The 24,531-nt window shown below is 41.7% G+C and overlaps 1 protein-coding gene and 1 long non-coding RNA gene across 5 annotated transcripts in view; one reads left to right on the plus strand and one right to left on the minus strand.

Annotated features, from left to right (window-relative positions):
• Positions 1-24,531, minus strand: part of MTRR (5-methyltetrahydrofolate-homocysteine methyltransferase reductase) — a 123,280-nt gene that overhangs the window by 24,962 nt on the left and 73,787 nt on the right. For 3 of the 4 annotated variants that reach the window (XM_077810804.1, XM_077810806.1, XM_077810805.1), the window contains 4 exons: positions 17,383-17,563; positions 13,861-13,903; positions 12,196-12,367; positions 1,266-1,384 (listed from right to left, as the gene is read on the minus strand). In XM_077810804.1, coding sequence (XP_077666930.1) covers positions 1,266-1,384; positions 12,196-12,367; positions 13,861-13,903; positions 17,383-17,563 — 515 coding nt within the window. Of the gene's footprint in view, positions 1-1,265; positions 1,385-8,343; positions 8,411-12,195; positions 12,368-13,860; positions 13,904-17,382; positions 17,564-24,531 lie in introns of all 4 variants that reach the window. The other variant, XR_013345233.1, reaches the window with a different exon arrangement.
• Positions 1-24,531, plus strand: part of LOC144261356 (uncharacterized) — a 33,356-nt gene that overhangs the window by 5,885 nt on the left and 2,940 nt on the right. Inside the window, exon 2 of the long non-coding RNA XR_013345234.1 lies at positions 1,277-1,344. This is a non-coding gene — a long non-coding RNA (uncharacterized LOC144261356). The remainder of the gene's footprint in view (positions 1-1,276; positions 1,345-24,531) is intronic.

Raw genomic sequence — 24,531 nt, forward strand, 5'->3', positions numbered from 1 at the left:
ACAACAGCACAGTAACAACTTTCAATAACTATTGACCTCATCTGTACTCCTACTAGAGACTCAGAAATGAAAGATTTTGTTTCTTCTGGTCAGTCCCTTGAACCATCCACCTCCCCCTATATCCAGCACATTTATGTGAAAACAGAATGTGTTCCACGAATTTAGACACTATGAAAATTAAAATAAAATTGTTTCCAACAAAAGCCCTAGTGATGATGTAGTACAGAGGCGGGCAAACTTTTTGGCCTGAGGGTTGCATCCGGTTTCTGAAATTGTATGGAGAGCTGGTTAGGGGAGGCTGTGTCTCCCCAAACAGCAAGGCATGGCCCGACCCCCGCCCCCTATCCGAACCCCCCGCTTCTCGCCCCCTGACGGCCCCCCCGAGACTCCTGCCCCATCCAACCCCCACTGTTCCCTGACGGTCCCCCGGGGACCCCTGCCACATCCACCCCCCCTCCGCTCTCGGTCCCCTGACCACCCCTGGACCCCCCCACCCCTAACTGCCCCCCGCCACCCCATCCAATCCCCTCCCCCTCCTTCCTGATTGCCCCCCTGGGACTCCTGCCCCATCCAACCCCCCCTTCTCCCTGACTGCCCCCGGACCCCTCACCCCTAACTGCCTCCCACCGCCCCATTCAACCCCCCCCCTCCTTCCTGAGTGCCCCCCCGGGACCCTTGCCCCATCCACACCCCCTGCTCCCTATCCCCTGACTGCCCTCCGCCACCCCATCAAATCCCTCCTCTCCTTCCTGACTGCCCCCCTCCGGGACCCCTGCCCCCATTCAACTCCTATTCCTTGCCCTCTGACCACCCCGACCCCTATCCACGCCCCTGATCACCCCCTGAACTCCCCTGCCCTCTATCTAACTCCCCCTTGCTCCCATACCCGCTGCCTGGAGCGCTGGAGGCTGGCAGCGTGGCTGCACCAGGACAGGCAGCCGCGCCGCGCCATGCCACGCAGCAGAGAACCGGGTCAGGCTGGAATCTGCAGCCCTGCTGCCCAGAATATAGCTCTGCGCGGCAGCGTGGCTATGGGGGAGAGGCCGGGGGCAAGCCTCTTGGGCCAGAAGCTCGGGGGCTGGGCAGGACGGTCCCGCGGGTCGTAGTTTGCCCACTTCTGATGTAGTAAGTGGCATAAGAATATGTCCAACTAGAAACAACTGAAGAAAGTTACCCATTACATGTCAACCTGACACCAGATATTATGAAACATTTTCCTTTACATAACAAACTGGTAGCTTTTCAGGTAATAATGCAGAACATACCTATGTTGCAGGAAACCAATAAAAGGTGAAACTCCCGTTCCTGGACCCACCATCATAAAAGGGACAGATGGATCTGAAGGTAAGTGGAAAGTGTTGATTGGACGAGCAAAAATAGAGACCTAGAATGAAATTAAATACTATTACATGTGTGGGAACATATGTGTGTGTGTGTTCGTTCCCACACACATGCACACGCGTACACAGAACAAATTAATGAATTATATTTGAATGATTGTAGTCTGCTTAAACTTCCCAGCTTACTGAAGTCATGTAAATATTTGAGGCCAAATTTCAAATAGGTTTCTGAAAATATAGATGCCAGATTTGCAGTCTATCTGCATGTCCAAAAGTGGGTAAATGCACACAGAAACATGGGTTTCTGAATATGAAAACTGATACAATCTCAAATTTAGGAGAGGCATTTTTAGAGGTTCTTGAAATTTTGATCTGTAGTACTCTGAGGAAACAAGGCTTTCTTGATGCTAATCTTAAACTGTTTCTTTCCTTCCACTTGTGACCCCTGCTCCCATCATCTCTTATTATTATGGAAAAGAGTCAAATGTGAGTTTCTCTGGAACTGCAAGACTGACTCCCTGTGAGAGTGAGTGAGAGACAGACATTTTTCTCTCAACAAAAATTGAACCATCTGTTGAACATTAAATATTCTCTATATTGGTCTGTTTGTGCCATCTTAATTGAAAATAATAATTACCCAGCTAGAAACAAGGTTAACAGGTTTCCCCTGTCCAGAGGTTTAACACATTATAAAATTTCCCTACCCCCAATTTAAGAGAACATTTTCAAAGGGACAGTTGGAAGAAGAGATTCACAGATCTAAAGCCAGAAAGGATTGCTGTGGTTATCTAATCTGATCTCCTGTATATCACAGCCCATAGAGCTTCCCTGAAAAAATTCCTAGAGCACAGCTTTTAGAAAAACATCCAATGTTGATTGAAAAATTGTCAGTGATAGAGAATCTACCACAAGAAGCCAGATTTGAAATGGGACCTTTAGATCTTCACTCCAATGCTCGCCCAATTGAACTAGTTCAGCAAAAAAAAAAAAGATAAAATAAGACATCTGCCTTAGAAGAGGCTCTTTTCTATGTCACTGTGGACAGCACCACCATCCTGCTTGCAACCCAGGACAATAGTCTGGGCATTATCTTTGACTCAGCCTTCTCTGTAGACCTACACATCCAGGCCATGTCTAAATCTTGCTGCTTCTTCTTTCAAAACACCTCCAAGATCCAGACTTCCCTCTGCCCACACAGATAAAACTTATCCAGGCCCTCCAACATGTCACATATTGCAACACCTTTCTCTCTGATTTTGATAAATGCTTGCCCCCTTAAATCCACTGAAAATGCCACAAGTATCTTCTTGGATTATCCTTCTAACCACATTACCCACCCCTGCATCCCTCTGTTAGTTCCACCTGTTTAGCTGTATCAAACACAAGCTTCTTGTCTTTTTCTTTTCAGGCCAATCATGTCAACCCCCACCTCTGCTCTGCCAGTGATGTCAACAGTCATTGTCCATCAGTGCAGTTTTTCCTCAGGCACCTCTGTAATTTCTTAAATGCCACCCCTTTTGCATAGTAGAAGCTACACTGTGATGGTTTGCTTTTGTGGGGAACACTGCCTGGTCAGGGCTTAGACCCTTCAACATGCGGGGTGGAGGGCAGGTTGGTAGGGGAGCCAGGGACCTCCCACTCCACTAGGTTCCGGCCTAGGGCCCTGTGAGGGCTATCAAAGGCCTAATACCCAGGCCTAGGCTGCCTTCCCTGGACCACTTCCTACCACTCCGCTAATGTCCAAAGTTCCCAGTCTGTGGCAAGGAGGTGTAAATGGAGGGGGTCCGGTGTAAAGTTGGCAAGGGGGTCAGGTTACCACTAAATGCCTCCTTGTGGCCATGCTTGGTGTGACAGCTCTCTCTCTCTCTCTCTCTCAGGGCAGCAGCTGCCTCCTCCTGTGACTTGACCCTCTGGCCAGATCAATTTCCAATCTCTCCCCTGTCCTGGTAGTCCACAAACAACCCAAGGGGAATTAACACAAACAAACAATTCATATGAGAGAGAGAAGGAAATTCTTCCCTCTCAAGGTGTATCTGAAGCAGATTCTCCCTTCCCTCAGGGAGGAACCTTCCGGGAGTTGTTGCTGGGAGAGATCCTGCCTTCTCTCAGCCCTTTCCTCAGGAGCTACAAGTTGCAGGTCTGCTCCCTTCCCTGGTTTGCCCACAAATGAGCTGTTCTTCTCCCTTTTAACACCATCTCTAGTGTGTGCATCTTTTGCAGGTATGGCAGGATGGGACTGGCTGAGCTCAGAACATCTCCTTAACCCTTGTTGCCCAGTATGGGGTTTGAATATCCCATCACATGTACATAAAAATCATCAGAAAGCCACTACATTATCCTTCTTCAAATCACTCCTTCAACTTCACCTAACTGTGATGTCCACAAAACACGTGACAATGTGCTAAGGCAGCTGGTGAACTGCGACTGCTGTTATACTGCAAATCATCTTTGTTTCGATTTTCACTAAGAAGGTTCGTGGTGACTGGACATCTAACATAGCGAATACCAGTGAAAATGAGGTAGGATCAGAGTCTAAAATAGGGAAAAAACACATCATAAATTACTTGGACAAGTTAGATGTCTTCAAATCACCAGGGCCTGATGAAACGCATTCTAAAATACTCAAGAAGCTGACTGAGGAGATATCTGAGCCATTAGCAATTATCTTTGAAAAGTCATGGAAGATGGGAGACATTCCAGAAGACTGGAAAAGGGCAAATATAGTTGTCCATCTATAAAAAGGGAAATAAGGACAACCTGGGAAATTACAGACCAATCAGCTTAATTTCTGTACCCGGAAAGATAATGGAGCAAATAATTAAGCAATCAATTTTCAAACACCTAGAACAGTAGTCCCCAACCTTTCTGTGGGAATAGCATATTGCTATTCCCAGAAGCCTGTGGCGGGCGTCGGACATCCTGTTGCCGAAATGCTGCTGAGAAGCAGCAGCGGCAAGAAGTGTCGCCGCTGAAATGCAACCGAGAAATCCAACGCTTCTCGGCAGCATTTTAGCGGGCGGTTCTCTGGCGGCCGTGCTCAGTGGAGGCATTTCGGCGGCGGGGTGTCCTATGGGCCCACAAAAATGCCCCAGAAGGTGCCATGGCCTAGAAGATAATAAGGTGATAAATAACAGTCAGCATGGATTTGTCAAGAACAAATAGCGTCAAACCAACCTGATAGCTTTCTTTGACAGGATAACAAGCCTTGTAGATAGGGAGGAAGCGGTATATGTGGTATATCTTGACTTTAGTAAGGCTTTCGATACTGTCTCACATGTACTTCTCAAAAACAAACTAGGGAAATATAACCTAGATGGAGCTACTATAAGGTGGGTGCACAGTTGGTTGGAAAATCATTCCCAGAGAGTAGTTATCAGTAGTTTAAAGTCATGCTGGAAGGGCATAACAAGTGGAGTCCTGCAGGGATTGGTTCTGGGTCTGGTTCTGTTCAATATCTTCATCAGTGATTTAGACAATGGCATAGAGAGTACACTTATAAAGTTTGCGGACGATACCAAGCTGGGAGGGGTTGCAAATGCTTTGGAGGATAGGATTAAAATTCAAAATGATCTGGACAAATTGGAGAAATGATCTGAAGTAAATAGGATGAAATTCAATAGGGACAAATGCAAAGTACTCCACTTAGGAAGGAACAATCAGTTGCGCACGTATGAAATGGGAAATGACTGCCTAAGAAGGAGTATTGCGGAAAGGGATCTGGGGATCATAGTGGATCACAAGCTAAACATGAGTCAACAGTGTAACGCTGTTGCAAAAAAAGCAAACATCATTCTGGGATGTATTAGCAGGAGTATAGTAAGCAAGACAACATGTAATTCTTCCACACTACTCTGCACTGATTAGGCCTCAACTGGAGTATTGTGTCCAGTTCTGGGCGCCACTTTTCAGGAAAGATGTGGACAAATTGGAGAAAGTCCAGTGAAGAGCAACAAAAATGATTAAAGGTCTAGAAAACATGACCTATGAGGAAAGAGTTACAAAATTGGGTTTGTTTAATCTGGAGAATAGAAGACAGAGGGGACATAACAGTTTTTAAGTACATAAAAGGTTGTTACAAGGAGGAGGGAGAAAAATTGTTCTTCTTAAACTCTGAGGATAGGACAAGCAGCAAGGGGTTTAAATTGCAGCAAGGGCTATTTAGGTTGGACATTAGGAAAAACTTCCTAAATGTCAGAGTGGTTAAGCATTGGAATAAATTGCCTAGCGAGGTTGTGGAATCTCCATCATTGGGGATTTTTAAGAGCAAGTTGGACAAACACCTGTCAGGGATGGTCTAGATAATACTTAGTCCTGCCTTGAGTGCAGGGGACTGGATTAGATGACCTCTCAAGATCCCTCCCAGCTCTCTGATTCTATGATCTTACTGCTATGTTGTGCTCCCCCAATCCTGTTGTTGCATCCATTTGTTGCCTCCTATCTTATACTTCAAATTGTGAATTCTTCTGGGCAGTGGTCATCTTTTTGCTGTGCGTGTATGATGACTAGTAGAGTGCAGCCCTAATCCCAAATCGGGGCCTTTAGCCCTTACCACAATACATATAAATAACAATAATGGGGACTCAACCTACTCCACTGAAGTCAATGGCAAATGACAAACTTATTTTTGTGAATTAATTCACTGGAGCAAGATTAGGTCCTTCGTTAAGGGAGACCCCAATTTTATTTATTTATAAAGTTTAAGGGGAGAAATGTTAGAATAAAATTTAAGAAATTCTGCTCTACCACGTAAAACAAGTTTTTTTTAAAAAAAACAACAACTCAGTTCTTGTTGTTTAATCCTCTGTGTGAAGCTCCCTTTTATCATTTCTCTAAAAATATTACAGCCCTATGTTTCTTTTTGCTATTTAACAATAAGAAATTAGTGCAATTCCTGCAGGGGAAGCTGAAGTTTGTATTTATAAAACCATAGTGCATTCCACCATATTTGAGTTAGTGGGTTACTTTTGCCATTATGTATTCCAATACTGTGTGTGATTCTGATTTTTTTTAATATTGCTTCTGCAAATGGTACATGTATATCTATTTTTAAAAGAGTTTAATTAATCTAGTATATTTCTGCTCAACACCAGCCTCATTCGTTTTGTATTGGTATTCCACATATTTTGCAATCAATGTGTACAGCTGCACATTTATCTATGCTGAATTTTAGCTTACACAGCAGATAAAAACAGCTTAGAATTTTGTTCAGCCCACTGTAGTAATTAACCTTTCATTCTTCTCCCCCACACCCACCATATGTTTAGGCCCCTTTCCCATGTCCCAGTAGTAATTTAAAATGTGATAATATATATTAAATCAAAGATGTTTGTGAAAGCTGGGATAAACTACATCATATGCACACTGAGTCAATTTCCCTTGAAAATAATTTTTAAAAAATTAAAATAATTTTTAAGACAGATCTTCCTCTAGTAAATTTGACAAATTACCTCTGACTATGGATATCTTGCAACTGGACTCCCTCTTTTAATCAAATAGATGGTGATCTAAACTTTTTGGTGTCAGTTGTTCTTCCTTTTTGGCATGCTGCTTATACAGTATCCTGCCAGATTTTTGATATTTCACTTATTTCTAATGAGCCTGAGAGCATGATGAATATACATGATGGCAAGCAATTCTCTGACAAAAAATACCCTGTAAATCCCTTCTCATGAGGCAATAAATAATATACACATAAGGTGTTGTAAAAAGGTGTCATCTTCCAACAGTTCCCTGACCTTAGGTATAACACCAGAAATCTCTCAATCTTCTATGGTTGTTCCAGAAACTTTTCCAATATAGTAACTTTCAGTAACATGGCCTGCTACAAAACCTCACAAGAGATGGGAAAATCATGAGGTTCACCACTGAGAGAGAAAAAGAGCACCCTCTTGGCAACACTTACAGCCCCCAACAGCACTCTAACACGGGTTACAACATATTACGCGACTAAGGCCCTATGTAAACCATGATTTCATAGACTGCAAAGAAATCGTGAAGTTAGCTCAACACCACATTTTTTTTTCAATATTCTTAAACAAAATGAAAATGTGTACAAATTATTTCATACAAAGATCACTGTAGCAAACTGCACAGTTGAGATGTTACATCTCCATGTGTACTATTTTCCCGCATGCACAGAATAGTGTGCTGCAAAGTAATCACACCATCAATGTGACTGAATATAATCTAGCTGGGAAACACTGTACACTACAAATAAGAAAATGGATGCCTCAAAAAAAAAAAAAAGTGTCTGCAGCAGATCACATAAAGCAGTATCCACCATGAGTTTTACCCAGTGATGGAGATAAGCTCTTCAGTACCTCCTGAAATGTTACTGTACATCACTACCAAAAAAGTTCAAAACAGTCAACTGGCTTTAGGTGCTTATCAAAAGGTGGAAACTGAGAGCAGTATAGCAACTCTTTTACTTGTGAAGAAATAAAAGCCAGTGACTTCCTTGTTTCAAAATTCCACTGAAAACTGTAAGGCACGCAATTCACTAAATATTGACAAGACAGACACATTTGTTTGCACAAATATCTCCCTTCATAAAACTGGACAACCAAAGGCTATGGGAATTTTTCAGAAAGAATGTAGTAAATGGTGGAGTGATTCCTTCATCAACCCAGCTGAGATATGAATATTTACCTAAAGTTGACAAGCGTCAGAAGAAGGAGATTATGGAATTTGTAAAGAAGTCTGGGTGGCTGTCCGTGGTCACTGACAAACTAACTGATGCCCAAGATGAGTATCTGTTACATGTTTTGTTTTGCGAGTCCTAAATGGTGAAGACAATCTAACTTGTAACGGAAAGTTGTCCTTGCTGATACCATTTACCTATATGTGGTTATTTACAACACCATTGCACACGCTACTGTAAAGTGCTGAATACCTTTGGAGTGGATTTTGATTATATTAGTTCATCTATCTCTGACAACACACCCTATGTCAAAAGCTTACAATCAAATGCTTTGGCATTACTGCTTAACTCAGTTCAACATACCTGTAGTGCTCACATAGTAGCCCTTGATAATGAGATCTGAAGGACCAATTTCCCAAAGGTTGACAAGCTAACAGAAAGAGTCAAAAAAGTTTGTAAATATCATCCGAGCAGAAAATTGCATTTTAAAGAAAATCTGCAAAGGGCAGTCTAGGCTGTGGGTTCGAATCTTCCTGTGAAACTGCCCCCTGAGGCAGTTAAGACAAGATAGGAAGCTTGTATGCTGCTACTGATTACCATACACAGTACATTACTTTTTACTTGAGTTTGGTGGAAGAGGAGATGAAAGTTACAAACACAAAGTGTTAAGGAGCTGAAACATCTGTTGTACGGTTCCGAAATTTTACAGCTACAACTCAATTTCATCTACACATAAGCGGGGGAAATGGTCCTGCTATTGTGGGGAACTTTCCCAGCTTATACACTACCTCGGTGAAGTGGGCTAGCAAAAGGATCCGAGTCCTCGCTCCCACTTCGTTTACCCATAGGCCTGCCTGACCTCAAGGGCTCCCCTTCCACTCTCATGCGTTGCAGAGTCCTCATAACCCAAACAAAGCTGGGCCCAGGATTCCTTGGGGGCTCGATCCCCAACATTGTTTTGGTCACTTAGGGAAGGGGCTAGGGTGTCCCCACTCCGGGATTTGCTCTCTGCACTGGATGCTTCCCTGACCCACTGATCATTACATACAGTTCAAAGCAAATACAACTGATTAAACAGCAATCAATTTAAAAAAATAAGGAAAAAATGGGAAAGGTTAAAGGAAAACACATAACCCCGCTCTGTGGCATGGGGACATCACAACCAGCATCTCTGGAATGTAAGAGAAGTTCAGTCTGTTCCTCACAAGCCCCAGGCCTCCTTCTCAGGCCTTTGCTGTGCTGCAGGGATGCTGTGGTTCAGACACTTGCTCTGGTGGTGGCCACACGCTCTTAAGCTCTAGGTGGCAGGACCCTTCTTCCCAGAATTGCCTCCGCCCCACTGGGGTTATAATCCCCATCCAAGTCTGGCCAGCCAGGCGTCTTAGCTGGGCCCGCTGCCCAGGGTCCCCCTTGCTCTCCCCGGCTGCACACGGCACTGGACTGCCTCAACTCCAGCTCCACTCTACCTCAGCTCTGTTACTGCTGCTCTGCCTCCAGCTCACTGAGCTGCTTCTCTGGCCCCTCTGGCTCTGGTTGCTGCAGCTCTCCTCCTAGCACAGGTCTGCTCTGTGGGCTGCTTTTCTGGTCCCTCTGGATCTGGCCCAGCTCTGCTCCCCAGCTGAGCTTGGGCCCCGGCTTTCTCCTTAGCTCAGCCCAACTCTGTCTGACCCAGGCAATTCCAGCTCATACGGCGGACAGAATCCCCCTGATTCCCTGATTAGCCTGCCTGCCCCGTCAATCAGGCTGACCTGGAGCATTGGCCTCTCCCCATTGTTCTTGGGGACAGTCAGTCTCACAGTCCTGATTTTCCATTGGCCCTTCCCCTTACTTTTGGTACTGGGAGCTAGCCAATCAAAAAAAAAAAAACCAACAACAACAAAACCTAACAAACAAACCACTGAGTTTTAGTAAGGGGACAACAGTCCCCTTACATTAAGGTATGGCAAAAAGCTTGCTGATTTGATCAAATGGTTTGAAAGCTGTGAGATGTGCATGAATCAAGTATACAATAAAGTTGTTGACTTAATTAACAACTTACTGAGCACTTAAAAGTGAGCAAGACAGTGGTGATGCAGGGATTCAAAGCCAATATATTAAAACTTTTACTGAAGTTGCAGATAAGATTACAAACTACAACCTCCCGAAGTGCATGGAAAGAAAACCCCATTTCACCCACCCAGCATGCCAGTTCCTTAAAGCAGTAAGGGTCTTTGATACCTTGCAAGTATATACTTTAAAAATGGATGCCATCCCACTCGATTTCTTAAATCATTTCAACAGGAGCTGCAAAACTGAAATAAAAGGCTACTGGTTTTATGCAAAGGAATGCAGCAATGACTACCTTTTGGAGGTCTACAGAACCTTGTCTTTCCATGTCTTTCAAAATTTGCCAAGCAATATTTATCTGCAGTCCCTAGCTCTGTGGATGCCAACCAGTGTTTCAGCATATGGGCGATTCCTACTGAGCAGAGGCAATCCATCAAAAAGGAACCACTCAACAAACTGATACTTAACTTTAATTAAAAAAAGAAATAGAAATAATTGAATATTTAGTTGACTGTATATGTGTTTGCTTACTGCTAATTTTAGTTGTAAAATTAATTCCATGCATACTCCATGAAATTCAATATTTTGCCCTTTACATTATGATGAATTTTTTAAACAAAACAAAATTTTCACAGGGCACTCTATATGACCTTCTTAGAAGTACGTTGGGGCCAGATTGGGAGTCTAGTCTTTTAAATAGATGGAACCTTACCGAATCAGCCATTCCGCTGGCTGACACACAAACCCACCTTTCCACTATTTCAACACTACACAGACATCCCTTCTACAGCATTTTTCAACAGTGTGGTAGCACTGCTCACACTTTCCCCTCCCAGCACACACATTGCAGCTCTGCTTCTCTGACTCTGATCAAAAATCTTGGCTCTGGCTGAAGCACACACACAGAGCAGGGAGCTGAGTACTCTCTCCCTAATGCATAGGGGCAGAATAAAGTGCCATAACCCAAGAGAGAGCTGGACAGAAAATCAGGCAAAAGAGAAAAAAGACGTTCCTTTCTATAAGTAGTGTCATAAATCTACCTTTTCAGTGGCTGTTCAAAGATATGAATCTTTCTCTAAAGGAAGTCATTTCAAGGAGAAAATGGCAAGAGTGAAATATTTTTTAGAAAAACAGAATAGGTTACCTGAACTCTATAATTAGTTTTTCACTTTCTTACATTACTGCTATATGTATACACTCATAGTCATACTTTGTGTGGTGGGATCGAACCATATGCAATTATTGAAAAGGGGGAGGGAATAGCAAGGATACTGTCAATACTGCAGTGTTACAACCTTTACCCATTGGCTGATCAAATGTACACATCTACCTGTGCAGAAAGACTCAGAAAGGGAGAGAAATAGTTTTACCAGAAATGCTGAAAGTGCCCTCTGATTGGCTAACCATAAGCCAGCTGACCCTTTTACAAAGTTATAAAAGACTGAGGCAGCTGTGGAGGAGGTTGTCACAGAAAAAAAAGCTCATGGACCAAGGTCCTGATCCTGATACCAGACTCCACTTTTCAGTGTCAAAAGTAGATAGGAAGCTGGTCAAAAGAAGCCTGGGCTAACATTACTCATGCACTAAATTCTCTGCTGACAAAAGTCAATGGAACTGAACCTATTTAAACCAATAGAGAATTTCAGTAAATGAGCCGTCATAGTGGGTTAATTTCCTTTTTAATATGCACATGTAACTCCCACGAAGATTACTGCAAGTTACATGTGTATTTCAAGGTGAGGATTAGATATGATGAACAAGCTGCAAATGAAGATCTGCTTCCAAACTCCTCCCGAGTTGGAGGAGCATTTAAACCCGGGTTTTGGATTCTGGCCCATCATTATTAATTTTAAATCCCTCCATGAATTCACTGCAACATGATGGTTATATATACTTTGCCAGGATATGCTATTCATGGATAAAATTAACAGAGATTTTAAACAGAAAAAAATCCCATTGGAGATATACCACACTGCAGATATAAAGGGATCACAAAGGGAAGGAGAAACTTGTAACTAGGGGTGTAACTGTACAAATGGAGAAACATATTGCCAGTATCAGAATATCTGAGCCTCAGATCAAAGAAATAAGGAAAATTTTTTTTTCCAGGAATACACATTCTAATTGTATCACCCTAAAACCACAAGAATTTAGATCTTGTTTTGGTACCTTTACAGCTGACAATTTTTCTTCCTTTTTATGTGGCTGAAGCATTGGTGCAACTAACTCAGCGAGCCAACCTGTACACACTCCTTTTCGTGAAACCAGTCGAGATGGGGAGGATGGAAACTCCACAACATTAAAAACAAACTGCAGTTTTCCTGGTTGAAATAAATTGGAGCTGCAATGACACAAATGATTGAACAATCAAAATACTATCTGAGAAGGAATCAGTACAGTAGCGTCATTTTGAGCCTAATCCAAATCTCATTGAAGTCAAAGTCTATCCCTTGACTTCATGGGGTGGGGTTGTACAGGGCTGGATTGGCAGGTGCCTGGACAATACCATATGAATGACTCACAGAATTCAAACAGAACTCTTCTGAATTTATCAGATTCATATGCATGAGAGTTTTATTTTGTGAGAGCACTGGTAAAATGTTACCAGCCACTCAAAGAATATTGCTTTATTTATATGCAACACAACATTTGTGTATGTTTTTAATTAGAACATTTTTATAACACTTTTTATTAAACTAAAAAATGAACTTAGATTCTTTTCTACCCAGGTTTTATTTTTCCTTTCTTCCACCCTATTTCTTCTCCTCCATCTATTGTCTCCATCTTTTTCTATTTCCCCTCATTCTAGATTTTATTTAATGTTTAATATTATTCCCTTTCTTTTCCTCTCTCTCTCCATTCCTTTCCTATCTTCCCATTCATCCTTTTTTAATCTATTTCCAGCTCTCCATTCTTTTTTTAACCAATTTCATCACTTTCCTTCAATTACTTCCTCCTTCTCATCGTCAGTCTCCCCCTCCTCCATTCCCACTCAATAACTCTTCCCCTTGCAATCTTCTCACCCATAAATCAGCTTCCTGATGTCTTTCTCAGAGAACTCAACTTGGCCTGCTGGGGAAGGCTGCTAGGCAGGTCCTTCCCAGAGATTGCCATGCCTTCAATACTTGTCCCTGTTAAAGGGCTATTGGGGGTCTCTTCCTTCTCCTCTTTCTGCCTCTCAGGATTTGGGGATGGAGAGCCAGGCTGCAGTGATCTTCTGTATCTCTTCCCAAAGGCAAAGGCTGGGAGCTACCTGGCTGAGTTAGTTCAGCAGCACTAGTAAATGGGAGCAGTTAGTCACTCCACTCAGTCTGCCTGATCTCAGAGTAAAGCAGTTCCAGGACTGGCAGCTGAGCAGCGAGACAGCCCTGCTGCTCATGGAAGACATCAATCCACTAGGCAAATGCCTCATGGCCCAATCTAGTCCTGAGATTATTTACTTGCCTGCTGTGTGTAACTAAAGCCATAGTGCACGCTTGTGCTGGAAGTATTCCAAATAAATCAAGGACATTTTCATGTGTTTAGTCTTGCCTCAAGATTTCTAAAAATAAAATAAAATAAAATAAAATAAAATAGTTCCACTGTGAGGGACTTCTGTAGAAGTAGTTACCTATGTGCTGGGGATTTTAGCCACTGGGGATTGCATGTGTATGTACAAACTCAAACAGGTAAAGCTGATTTCCACACTGACCGCAGGATCAAAGTTCTCTTAAACAAAACTAAATTGCAATATAACCCAGAGTTTGCTCTCTGTAATGCCTTAACAAGGTATCCTTTTGTAAGGAAAAACCATGCCTAAATTACAAACAAGATATAATCTAAATATATCAGTACCTGGAAGCTGAATAGGACCTGGCTTGCAGTTTAGGAAGATGTTCTGAAACGAATAATAAAAAACCCATTGGTTATCATTGTTACATCAAAAATCATAAGCAAATTTCCTTATGCCTTACTAATAACACTGTGGAAGAATTTTAAATATATTATTTTTTTCCATTCGTATTGATTGTTTACTTTTTGCATTCCACAGAATTTGACAGGGAAAACCAACAAGTGAATCTTGACTCACTAGTCTCCTAGTCAGACTATTATAGCTTCCTCCCCCCAAAAAACTGCATGGGATTAGCAGATGTGCACAATGAAACATGATTTCTGATTGGTGCTGTCTGTGAGTACACATTAACACAAACACAAGAAAATATAAACCAAAATAAGGTAGGTTTTGATTACTCTTTCAGTATAGCAGAGAGATTTACACATTTATTTCAAAGGTAGGGTGGCTCAATGGATGAGCCTTACGTCGGCCATATTAGATATCTGGGTTTCAATACAGCTCTATTTAAAGAATGGGTCTCAAACTCAATTTACCTTAGGGCCAGTGCCAGTCCTCAAATCCTCCCAGTGGGCCAATAATGTCAGTGAAGATGATGTTCAGAAAATAAAACGTTTATATTGTATTTTTTATTTCGAATTTATTAGAAATAATAAAACTGTCATATAACTTTATACAATTCTTCGCCTGCCAGAGAGTTGTTAGTGTTTGCCAGACTCCTGGCAACGCTTCTGTTCTGTCACTTTGTTGATGTTTGGCCTCAGTGACTGAGCAGCTGAAACCTTCAGGATTGCAACAATGTGTGCATCAGATAGTTGTGTTCGGTATTTAGACTTGTTTATAGTCATTGTGGAAAAAAGTGATGCTGCCTCGATGGCTGACTCTGCCCGGCAACTAACGATGCTGCCTCCATGGCTGACTCTGCCCAGAAACTAGTGATGGTAATTCTGTCCCTCTCCTCCAGCCAATGGGAGCTGCGGGGGGGCGGTGCCTGCAGGAGACATTGCCGGCAGCGTGTCTGCATGCGTCTCTCCTCCGCAGGCCGCAATGGGGAGGTTCTCGGGCCTCAGATGGCTTGCGGGCCGGGACTTTGAGACCCCTGATTTAAAGAGACCTTGTGTGACATCAGTTATCTTATCTATAAAATTGGGGAAACAATAGTTTCCTGCCATAGGTTATGGAGCCTTAATAGTAATGGCTGTGACATGCACAGAAATATTAACAGCAGTTGGCTGAAGAGGTGAAATTTGAGTTCTTGGTTCCCCAGGTCAGTCCCTCTTAGACTACACAGTTTACTGTGTGGAAGTTTCTGTCTCTTTTTCTTCCTCTCCCCTCCTAGAATCCGAGCTCAGTGCTGGCATTTTAGGCAAATTCTGGCATACTACTTGATAGGACTATTAATAAAGTTGAATTATTTTTATTCATGAGGTTATTCAGCTTGTTCTTGGCACAAGACATTAACAACAGGGACAGTCCAGTCAAATACATTATGCATGCACACCGCCCCATAGATTTTCCCCTAATTCTTTGCCAAAAAGTTATAAGAAATTTGTTATAAGAAACATGAAATTTAAAAACAGGTGTTTTGGAAGGAGGCTGTACTTCGGGAACCCCTCAATGAAATATTACCAAATTTGTACCTGGATCCTAAACTGCCATCCCACTTTTTCAAACCAATCTTACTATGCAGATACTATACAGGCCTGAAAACACAAATTTAAATGAACACTTTTACAGCCTTAACTAGTGCTCACTCCATAATCAGACAGATGTGTATTTGCACATGTTTTCCTTAGAAAGATGCAAAAACTTAAAAGGTTCTATTCAGCAGTAACTCAGCCTTCAGAGTAATAACTTACACCAGCATAACAGTGGTAGAAATCCTTGACGGTACAAAGTGTGGCTTGGGAGCACGTGCACTATGGTAAAGTAGCTGTAAATCCACTTGAGTAGCGAGGTGGGGAATGGAAATAAAGGGTACACACAGCAGAATTATGGATAAGCTAGAGACAAAAGGGGCACGCACATTTCTTTGGCACTCATGTACATCAGCACAAAGATGGAAGAGTCATGACATAATTTAAGTCTGCCCTTCCTCATCAACCTGGAACAGGACAGAGTCAGACATGTGACCTACCACCCACACTAGTGAATCTCCTTTCCAGGACAGCAAATTCAGCTGGTATCTTGCATACTACACGTGTACACTTGAAACCTCTCTGAGCCACCTTTTGCTGGATTCATACACCATAATATGGACTACAGTATTTTGACATAGTGGACCACAGTATTTTATCTGAATACAAAAATGCAAAGATTTCTGGGGTCACTGAAATATTAAGTGCTTTTGTTTTCAAAATGACATTCCTTCTCTACTCAGAGAAATTTGGAGATAGCTACAGCTACGGTCTATCCTTTTAACATTATATTTAAGTACAATCCTGCAATCCACTCACCCACTAAATTCCTCAGGTCTTCTTGAATGACTAACAGTTGCAGGATGGGTTATCTTTATAATAATGACATAGATTTACAGTACTCATGAACAGTGTTTAGACATGAGACAAATACTATATGTTTTCAATTTGAAAAATATTGAATATTGAGTACCAGATAATAATACCACATGGGCTCCATTTAAGGAGGCCAACAACAACCAGTGCCACAGAGTCCTCTCATGAAAGGGAGGGGAGGACGAGAAATACAACCACTGAGCTCCCCTTCCACAAAGGGAGGGCAGAAATATCATTGCAGAGGGATCATGGTGGCATGTACAGAACTGCTGCTATGTCCCAGAAAACTCCCATGCACTCTGCAGCTTTCATTTGCATTAATTCCTTACAACACAATATTTCAGATACTCAGATGCTCCAGGGCCCTCCAATAAATGAAAGCCCCAGAGTGCAGGAAATTCAGGGCTGTGTGAGGAGAACGCAAACTAGTTGTATCTTTTATGATTCATTCAAATATAAATATCTGCAAATAGCAAATATATAAAGCAAACTTTAGTAGAGTATTTGAACCAGAAAGTTTAAAGAAATCTACTGTATTATTTCTTCTGAAAATTATTTTTATACAAGGTATTTTTGGTTTGTTTTTAACAGTTATATGGGATACAGGGAAAAATAGAGTACCAAAAGAAGAACAAGAGAAGGCAAAAACCTTAAGTGTTGGAAAATGGGCCCTTGAAAATGTTAGCCTTTTTTTAAAGCAGCTTTACAAATAAAGGCCCTGATCCTGGAAACACTTATGCCAGTGCTTATCAATATGCACAGGAGCAGCGTAAAGTCAACAGGACTACTCACCAGCATGAAGTTCAGCATGTGCATAAGCACTGGCAGAATCAAGGCCAAACACTACAAAGCGAAGAGCAGGTCTTCATTTCCAGATTATAATTTCAGTTTGATAACCATGGCTAGTGATATTTCCAAAGAAGCAATAACTGAATAGTGTTTTGTTCTTAAACGTATACTCTGTTGCATTTTCAGAAATTAAACACAACTGAACTTAAATCAGCAACTTACCTATCAGCAGGTTAAGTGGAGGTCTGCATGTTGGAAAAGCATGGAGTAAATCCAACAAGCAGACACTTGGGTCTCTAATGAAACTACTGTAATCAGAGGCTCCTTGTTTGCTGCACAGCTCCTGAAGCCTTCGCTTTTCTCTGGCATCACTGGTGTATTCTACAAGAGCTCGCAAAAATGCCTAGGGGAAGAGAAAGCAGGTTTTAATTGGGATGAATTTTACTGTTTGTATTTTCATGATATTTTGTTCATTACCTCAGTGGAGATTTGCCCAACTAGCTGGGAACAATTTGGATTGCCTGCAGGGACATCCTGTAGGTTAACAAATAATGCAATTTGCTACGTGCTACATATTTTCACCTCCCATGAAAATTTTTCCATTTCTCAGACACCTCCTTCAGGGCCTGGGGCAGCGTAGCAGGTCACAAAATCTGATCTAGTCAGGTGGAGGATGGTGTATACTACTGGATAAATGTGCAATATTAAGTACAGTATATACTGAGCAGCGTAAATGCAATTATAGTATTCTATTCTGTTCTCCTATGTCTACATACAGCAATATGAGCTTTTCCTATGGAAAAATAAGTTGTGTACTGTAAGACAGCGAAAATCATGTTTAAAATATTTGCAGTGTTATACTTTCAACATGACATTAAAATATACACAGTACATAAAAAGAAACACGTGAATCAAAATACTGTGTAAATCAGAACTTGTATTCTTCAAAAAAAAAGACTGAGTTTGCTCAAATTACATTCTAGCACCAGACCTCTACAGAAAGTAACAGTTTTGACTACAAAGTTATATAAAGCATGTTGTGCACTGAACAGACTATAAAACAGATGGGTTATGAAAATTGTCTTGGGTGGTGTTCCCTAACCACTACTCTACTTACTCTCATTGCTGACACAAATTTTGCAAAACTGTTTAATGCAGTTTTGAAAGGTTAGGCCAATTAAAAGGCTTTTTTATATGGAATGTTGTATAATACTGACATCCAGTGGATCCTGCTGTAAAAACTACTCCAACTGAACGAGTATGGCACGTTCAAAAATGCATTTCATTGAATTTTTCCCTAAATGTATCTCCAAGTGTGTCTTAACAGAACTGTATACTAGTGTTGCATTTTTTAAAAACTTTCTCCTATTTCCAGGCATTAACTGTAAAGGAAGTAGTTTTCATTGGTTGTGAAATCAAATGCCACAACTGAACTGGCTCAGCTGCGAAATCTGTGGAGTATTTTGCCAAGTTATTGCAGAATTGAAGCACATGGGAGTTATGATTAAAATAAAAAACATTTTGGATTGTTCGGATGTAGCAGCCCACCCATTTCTAGTAATAATACTGGAGATTTAGTTGGGGATTGGTCCTGCTTTGAGCAGGGGATTGGACTAGATGACCTCCTGAGGTCCTTCCAACCCTGATATTCTATGAGTCTATGAGATGTAACGTGTACAGGATATCTTTGGTTAGTGAGCACAGCTTTGATTATACACTTACAGCCAAATTCTGCCATCCTCATGTTGAAGTAGCACCATATTCCATGAGAAGTACCATTTATTTCAATGGGACCACTCACTGAGCAAGGTCCTACTGAATATGAGTAAGGTTATCAGAACCTGGTCCTTAATTATATGCCTCATGAGGCTTGCCTGGTAAAGGTGAAGCGTCTAAAAGGGGAAACCTTTTTTAAAAGGTTATTTATTTAAAAAAATACAAAATAAACGTGTGCCTGTTTATTGATAATGGCTTGTACTTGAAGAAATATGGCAGTGTAAGAAGACAGACAAGAACAGATTTACTACAGACAGCACAATTAGGCAGTTTTGCAACACAACAAACAATTGTTTTATTGTTAGATGTCAGATCAACTGCAGTTAGTTCATTTTAAGCTTAATGGATCTACTCAGGTCAATGCCCTAGAAACTAATGGTATGTCTACACGGCACACTCATTGCAGCAGCGTGTAGAGTACATAAACTGCACCTCCTGCAGCATACGTATAAACAGCAGTGTAGACAGCGAGACATGGCTTAGGCATATAAAGACACATTTGAACCTTGTGGGTATGTACCCTACACAGCTCTCTACCTGCCAAAGCAGTGCCTTCTTCAGCTACACTGCTATTTTTAGCAGTTTTTTGTCCCACTCCCAAACCTTTCCCTGCCACAGAGAGCTGCTGGAGCTTTTCCCCTTTACCTCCCCACTGCCAAAGCCTTTCACTACCACACGTGGCTACATACTACAGCGTGGACGCAGCCTGCTTTTCACAGGAGCGTGTAGCTATGCATATGCTACATGCCATCACCAGTGGTGTACAGTGTAGACATACTTTAGGTTTCTGCCCCTGATAGCACAACTGGTCCCCATATATCATTTACCCTCTCGGTCCCTTAATAAGGACTCATACTTTTTTTTTTTTTTGGTAGATCAAACACCCTGAATTTGTTTATATAAAGCACATGGGACTGTTAAGAAAATCATCTGTATACACAAAAAGAAGAGTACAGCTTCAACTGTTAATATCTGCATGTAGCGGGTAGTCTTTGAAAAAGTCTATAGCAGTTATTCTCAAGGAGGGAATGAAAATCAGCCTTCATTTAAAATTATGTTGTTGTTATTTCATACTATGGCCTGCAGAAATAGTACTACAGCTGGTACAAACACGATTTTTCGGTTCTCCATTTTCAACAAAAGTAGGACAAGTAATGGGCTTAATCTGCAGCAGGGGAGAGGTACATTCGATACTATAAGGATAGTTAGCCACTGGAATAGGTTACCAGAAGAGACTGTGGAATCCCTGTCACTGACAGTTTTTAAAAACAGGTTAGATAAATGCCTGTCAGGGATACTTACTCATGCCTCATTGCCGAGGGCTGGACTAGGTGACCTCTCGAGGTCTCTTCCACATTTTCTATGATTCTATTAAATGTTTCATTTTGACTAAATAAAACGTAGCTTTTGACCACTGTTAAATCTTTATAATTTTTTTTTTTAGAGAAAATATAAGGAATCTTTTAAAACAAAGTCATTTCAAACTGAAAAATTGAAATGTTTCATTTAGAAAATGTGTCAAAACATTTCATTATCCGTTTTTCACCAAAAAATGGTAATTCAAGAAGTTTCACCAAGCTCTGCATACCATCTTTGTTCTGTGTCAGATATCAGAAGCAAAGAAAGCCAGGGGGTGCCTTAGTGCTTGGACAGAAGACCTCCACAGAGAATCCCAGGATTCTGCAGGAAGCAGTGCGAACAATTCAGCATATAGAATTCTTCTCTCCAAGTCAGAGCAGTGGCCCATCTAATCCAGGATCCAGTCTCTGACAGCAACCAGTACCAGATTCTTTAATGGTATAGAGAAACCCAGTTGTGAACAGCCAACCTTTGGGAAAGTTTCTTCCTATCCCTATATACCCATTGTTTTTTAATATTTAACCTATGTAATTAGAGCTGGTAAAAAAAAAGGAAAAAAGTATTATTTTTCAATTTTTTTATTTTTTTTTAAGTGAAATTTTGAAATTTCAAAATTCAAAAAAATTATATCCAGTTCTAATCTAGTGTAACTGTGAATGTTCAAATGTCCAGTCCCTTTTTGAATATTAAATTGTTTTTAAAATTTCTCTTCATATTTAAGACTCTCCATTCCTCCAGTTGTGTTTGCCTCTGGACAGCTTCTGTTTTTCTGTATCTTTATTGATGCAGCAAACTATTACTAATAGTAATCAAGCAAAACCCAGCATAGTGATAGGAGGCTGCTGTATTTTGGATGAGATGGAATAATCACTTCTAATCCCATTATATTTATGTCAGAATAACAGTGTTACCTGGTGTTCGTCTTGGGCAACTGCATTCTACTGTCCTGAATCCCTTCTGTTATGTCAGTTAGCTGTGCAAATCCTCACTGGCCTGCGCTAACGTTTGATTTAATAAAAGTGGCAAAGAGTCCTGTGGCACCTTATAGGCTAACAGATGTACTGGAGCATAAGCTTTCATGGGTGAATACCCACTTTGTCGGATGCATGTATATCGGATGCATCTGTTAGTCTATAAGGTGCCACAGGAATCTTTGCCGCTTTTAAGATCCAGACTAACATGGCTACCCCTCTGATATTTGATTTAATGTTGCTGATACATCTTCAATTGAGCGTGTGAATAAACACTTGTAGTTCAGCTTGTTACGGCTGTAATTCATTCTGGGATCATTTGAAATGAAAGGTTATTTTTATAACTGGTTTACTTTCTTGCGTATCACAAGGCCTTGATGTAGCCAAGATCCTTCAGGGAGACATAGGCAAGAAGTGGTCTTAATGCTTTATTATTATTATTTATTAAGCACCAATGTTCTTGGTGCAGTTCAAAGCCAGAAGACCCTGGCTGGGATTCACAAAGGTTTTTTGGCACCTAACTTCCACTGAAAGGGGAGCTGGACACCTAGATACCTTTATGAATCCCATCCACTGTCCCTACCCAAATAACTTTGAACTATAAGGCGGTGGTTCTCAACCAGGGGTACATGTACCCCTGGGATTACGCAGAAGTCTTCCAGGGATATGCCAACTCATCTAGATAGTTACCTAATTTTACAACAGGTTACGTGAAAAGCACTAGCGAAGTCAGTAAAACCCAAAATTTCATACAGACAGGGACTTTTTTAATACTGCTCTATATGCTGAAATGCAAGTACAATACTTATAGTCTAATCGACTGTAGGTGAACAGAGCAGTGCCCCACAGTGGAAGGGAGGGTCTTCGGCGTTGCAGTCGTGGCGGATGATAAAACCATAAGTCCCAGTAGAGCATCTGATGAGAATGCTGCTCTATGGCATGGTGCTGTGTGAACATATGGGTTGATGCCCAGGCTGCTGCTTTGCAGATGTCCATAATAGGCACATTGTTGAGGAAGGCTGTCAATGTAGAGTGCTCTGGTGGAGTGTGTGGGGTTCCCCGGCGGGGGTTCTAACTGTTAATGGTGATAACAAAAGTCAATGTATCTGGAGATCTATTTTCACAGCCTTTGTTTGGATATGGCGTCTCCCTTAGATCATTCCATGATGGAAAAACAACTTTGGTGACTTTCTGAAAGACATCCAGGGTACGAAGACTTGCATCTCGTTTGTTCCCATGAGATTTTGGGACAAACGATGGGAGATGGATGGGTTGGTTCAAATAGAATGATGAACCTATTTTAGGTAAGAGATTGGGATGTGGTCATAGGTGTGACATTGCACTCCACATGTTTTATGGAAATATGTTAATGAGCGTGAATATAATGTAACTGGAATATGCTTCATGCAAAAGGTCTCTTGTAAGGTATCATTACAAAGCTTTTAATCTACTGAGTGTAGTCATCCTATTTGGATGTTTGTATCATTCTTGTATCTAAAACTAGAAATATGAAGTCTAACTCTGAAGTCCTATTGTAATTATGCAAAGTGTGGGTCATTAATGATGGTTTAGAAGCTTGATGGCTCCCATTGACTATAAAAATTGGTTGTAAATGGCTCTATTTACTTGTAAGCCTTCCTGTGTTCATGTCAGTCAGGCCAGGAAGAATGGAGGCTTGGGGTCTCACAGGACATGTGACCATGTCTCCTGGTACTGGAATCCATCTTAAACCTGGTGCTTTTCCATTCAGAAGGAGGGGTGGGGACCCAGAGAGACAAAAGAGTCCCGCCTTGTGCCAAAGCTATAAAAGGGGGTGAAACAGAACAAAGGGGGCTGCCAGTCATGAGAAATCCCCTACTTACCACCTGAGCTGGAACTAACAAGGACTGTACCAGGGGAAAGGAAGGAGTCTAGTCTGTGAAAGAAGATTAAAACATCTCTGAGGGTGAGATTTACCTGTATTCAGTTTCTTAATGTATTAGGCTTAGACTTGTGTGTTTTGTTTTGTTTTGCTTGCTAACTTACTTTGTTCTGGCTGTTATTACTTGGAAACACTTAAATCCTACATTTTAAACTTAATAAAATCACCTTTGTTTATTAATAAACTCAGAGCAAGTGTTTAATACATGGCGGAGCAAATAGCTGTGCATCTCTCTCTATCAGTATTATAGAGGGCGAACAATGTATAAGTTTACCCTGTTTAAGCTTTATACAGGAAGCTTTATACAGCTTATGCAGGAAGACCAACTTCATTGAAAGGTGGAGAAGTGAACATGTTGCTAATGGGTCAAAAGGGGCCACCATAAGGCATCGCAGGACCAGATCGAGGTCCCATTATGGAGTAGGGGCAGATATTTCAGGGTAAAGGTTATGAAGACCCTTGAGGAAGCGTATAGCAGGAGGGTTGGGGAAAAAAAAAAATCAAGAAGAGGAGGTTACTCACCTTGTGCAGTAACTGACGTTCTTTGAGATGAGTCACTCTGTGGGTGCTCCACTTCAGGTCAAGGTGCGTCCCAGCACCTTGGATCGGAGATTTCTACAGCAGTACCCCTACGGGCCGCACATGTGCTGTGCCTACCTCACGAGCTGTCAGTGTTTGAATAGCGTATGCACTGCCCAGGCTCCTCAGTTCCTTCTCTACAATGGAGTGCGTTCCAGATTCCGAAGTAGAAGGGAGGAGGGCGGGTAGTGGAGCACCCAGAGGGGCACTCATCTTGAAGAACGTCAGTTACTGCACAGGGTGAGTATCCTCCTCTTCGAGAGAGAGATGTCCTGTGGGTGCTCCACTTCAGGTGACTGAAAAGCAGTATCCCTTAGGATGGTTGGGACTTCGGATCAGGTAAGAAGGCTGTTAACAAGACTGCTCTACCCATCCTGGTGTCGGATGCTGCCATGTGCATGAGAGCGTAATGACTGGCGAAAGTAAGGTTCGATGCCCAGCTAGCTGCCTTGCATATGTCAGAAAGCAGGACATTATGGAGAAAGGCAGTGAAAGTGCAGACAACTCTAGTAGAATGTGTCCTAATTGATGTAGGGGTTTGTAAGTGCTTCAGCTGCTAGCAGAGACGTATGCAGTCTGCAATCTATTTGGAGAGTCTCTGCGTAGAGATAGCTTTTCCCTGTGATTGCCAAGTGGTAGAGATGAAAAGTTTGGGGGTTTTCCTAAACGGTTTTGTTCTATCCAGGTAAAAGGATAGTGCTCTGCACACAACAAGAGTGGGCATTGCTGTTTCAAAAGCATTTGTGTGGGGTTTGGGAAAAATGT

Source organism: Eretmochelys imbricata, chromosome 2 (assembly GCF_965152235.1).
Source record: "Eretmochelys imbricata isolate rEreImb1 chromosome 2, rEreImb1.hap1, whole genome shotgun sequence".
NCBI lineage: Eukaryota > Metazoa > Chordata > Testudines > Cheloniidae > Eretmochelys > Eretmochelys imbricata.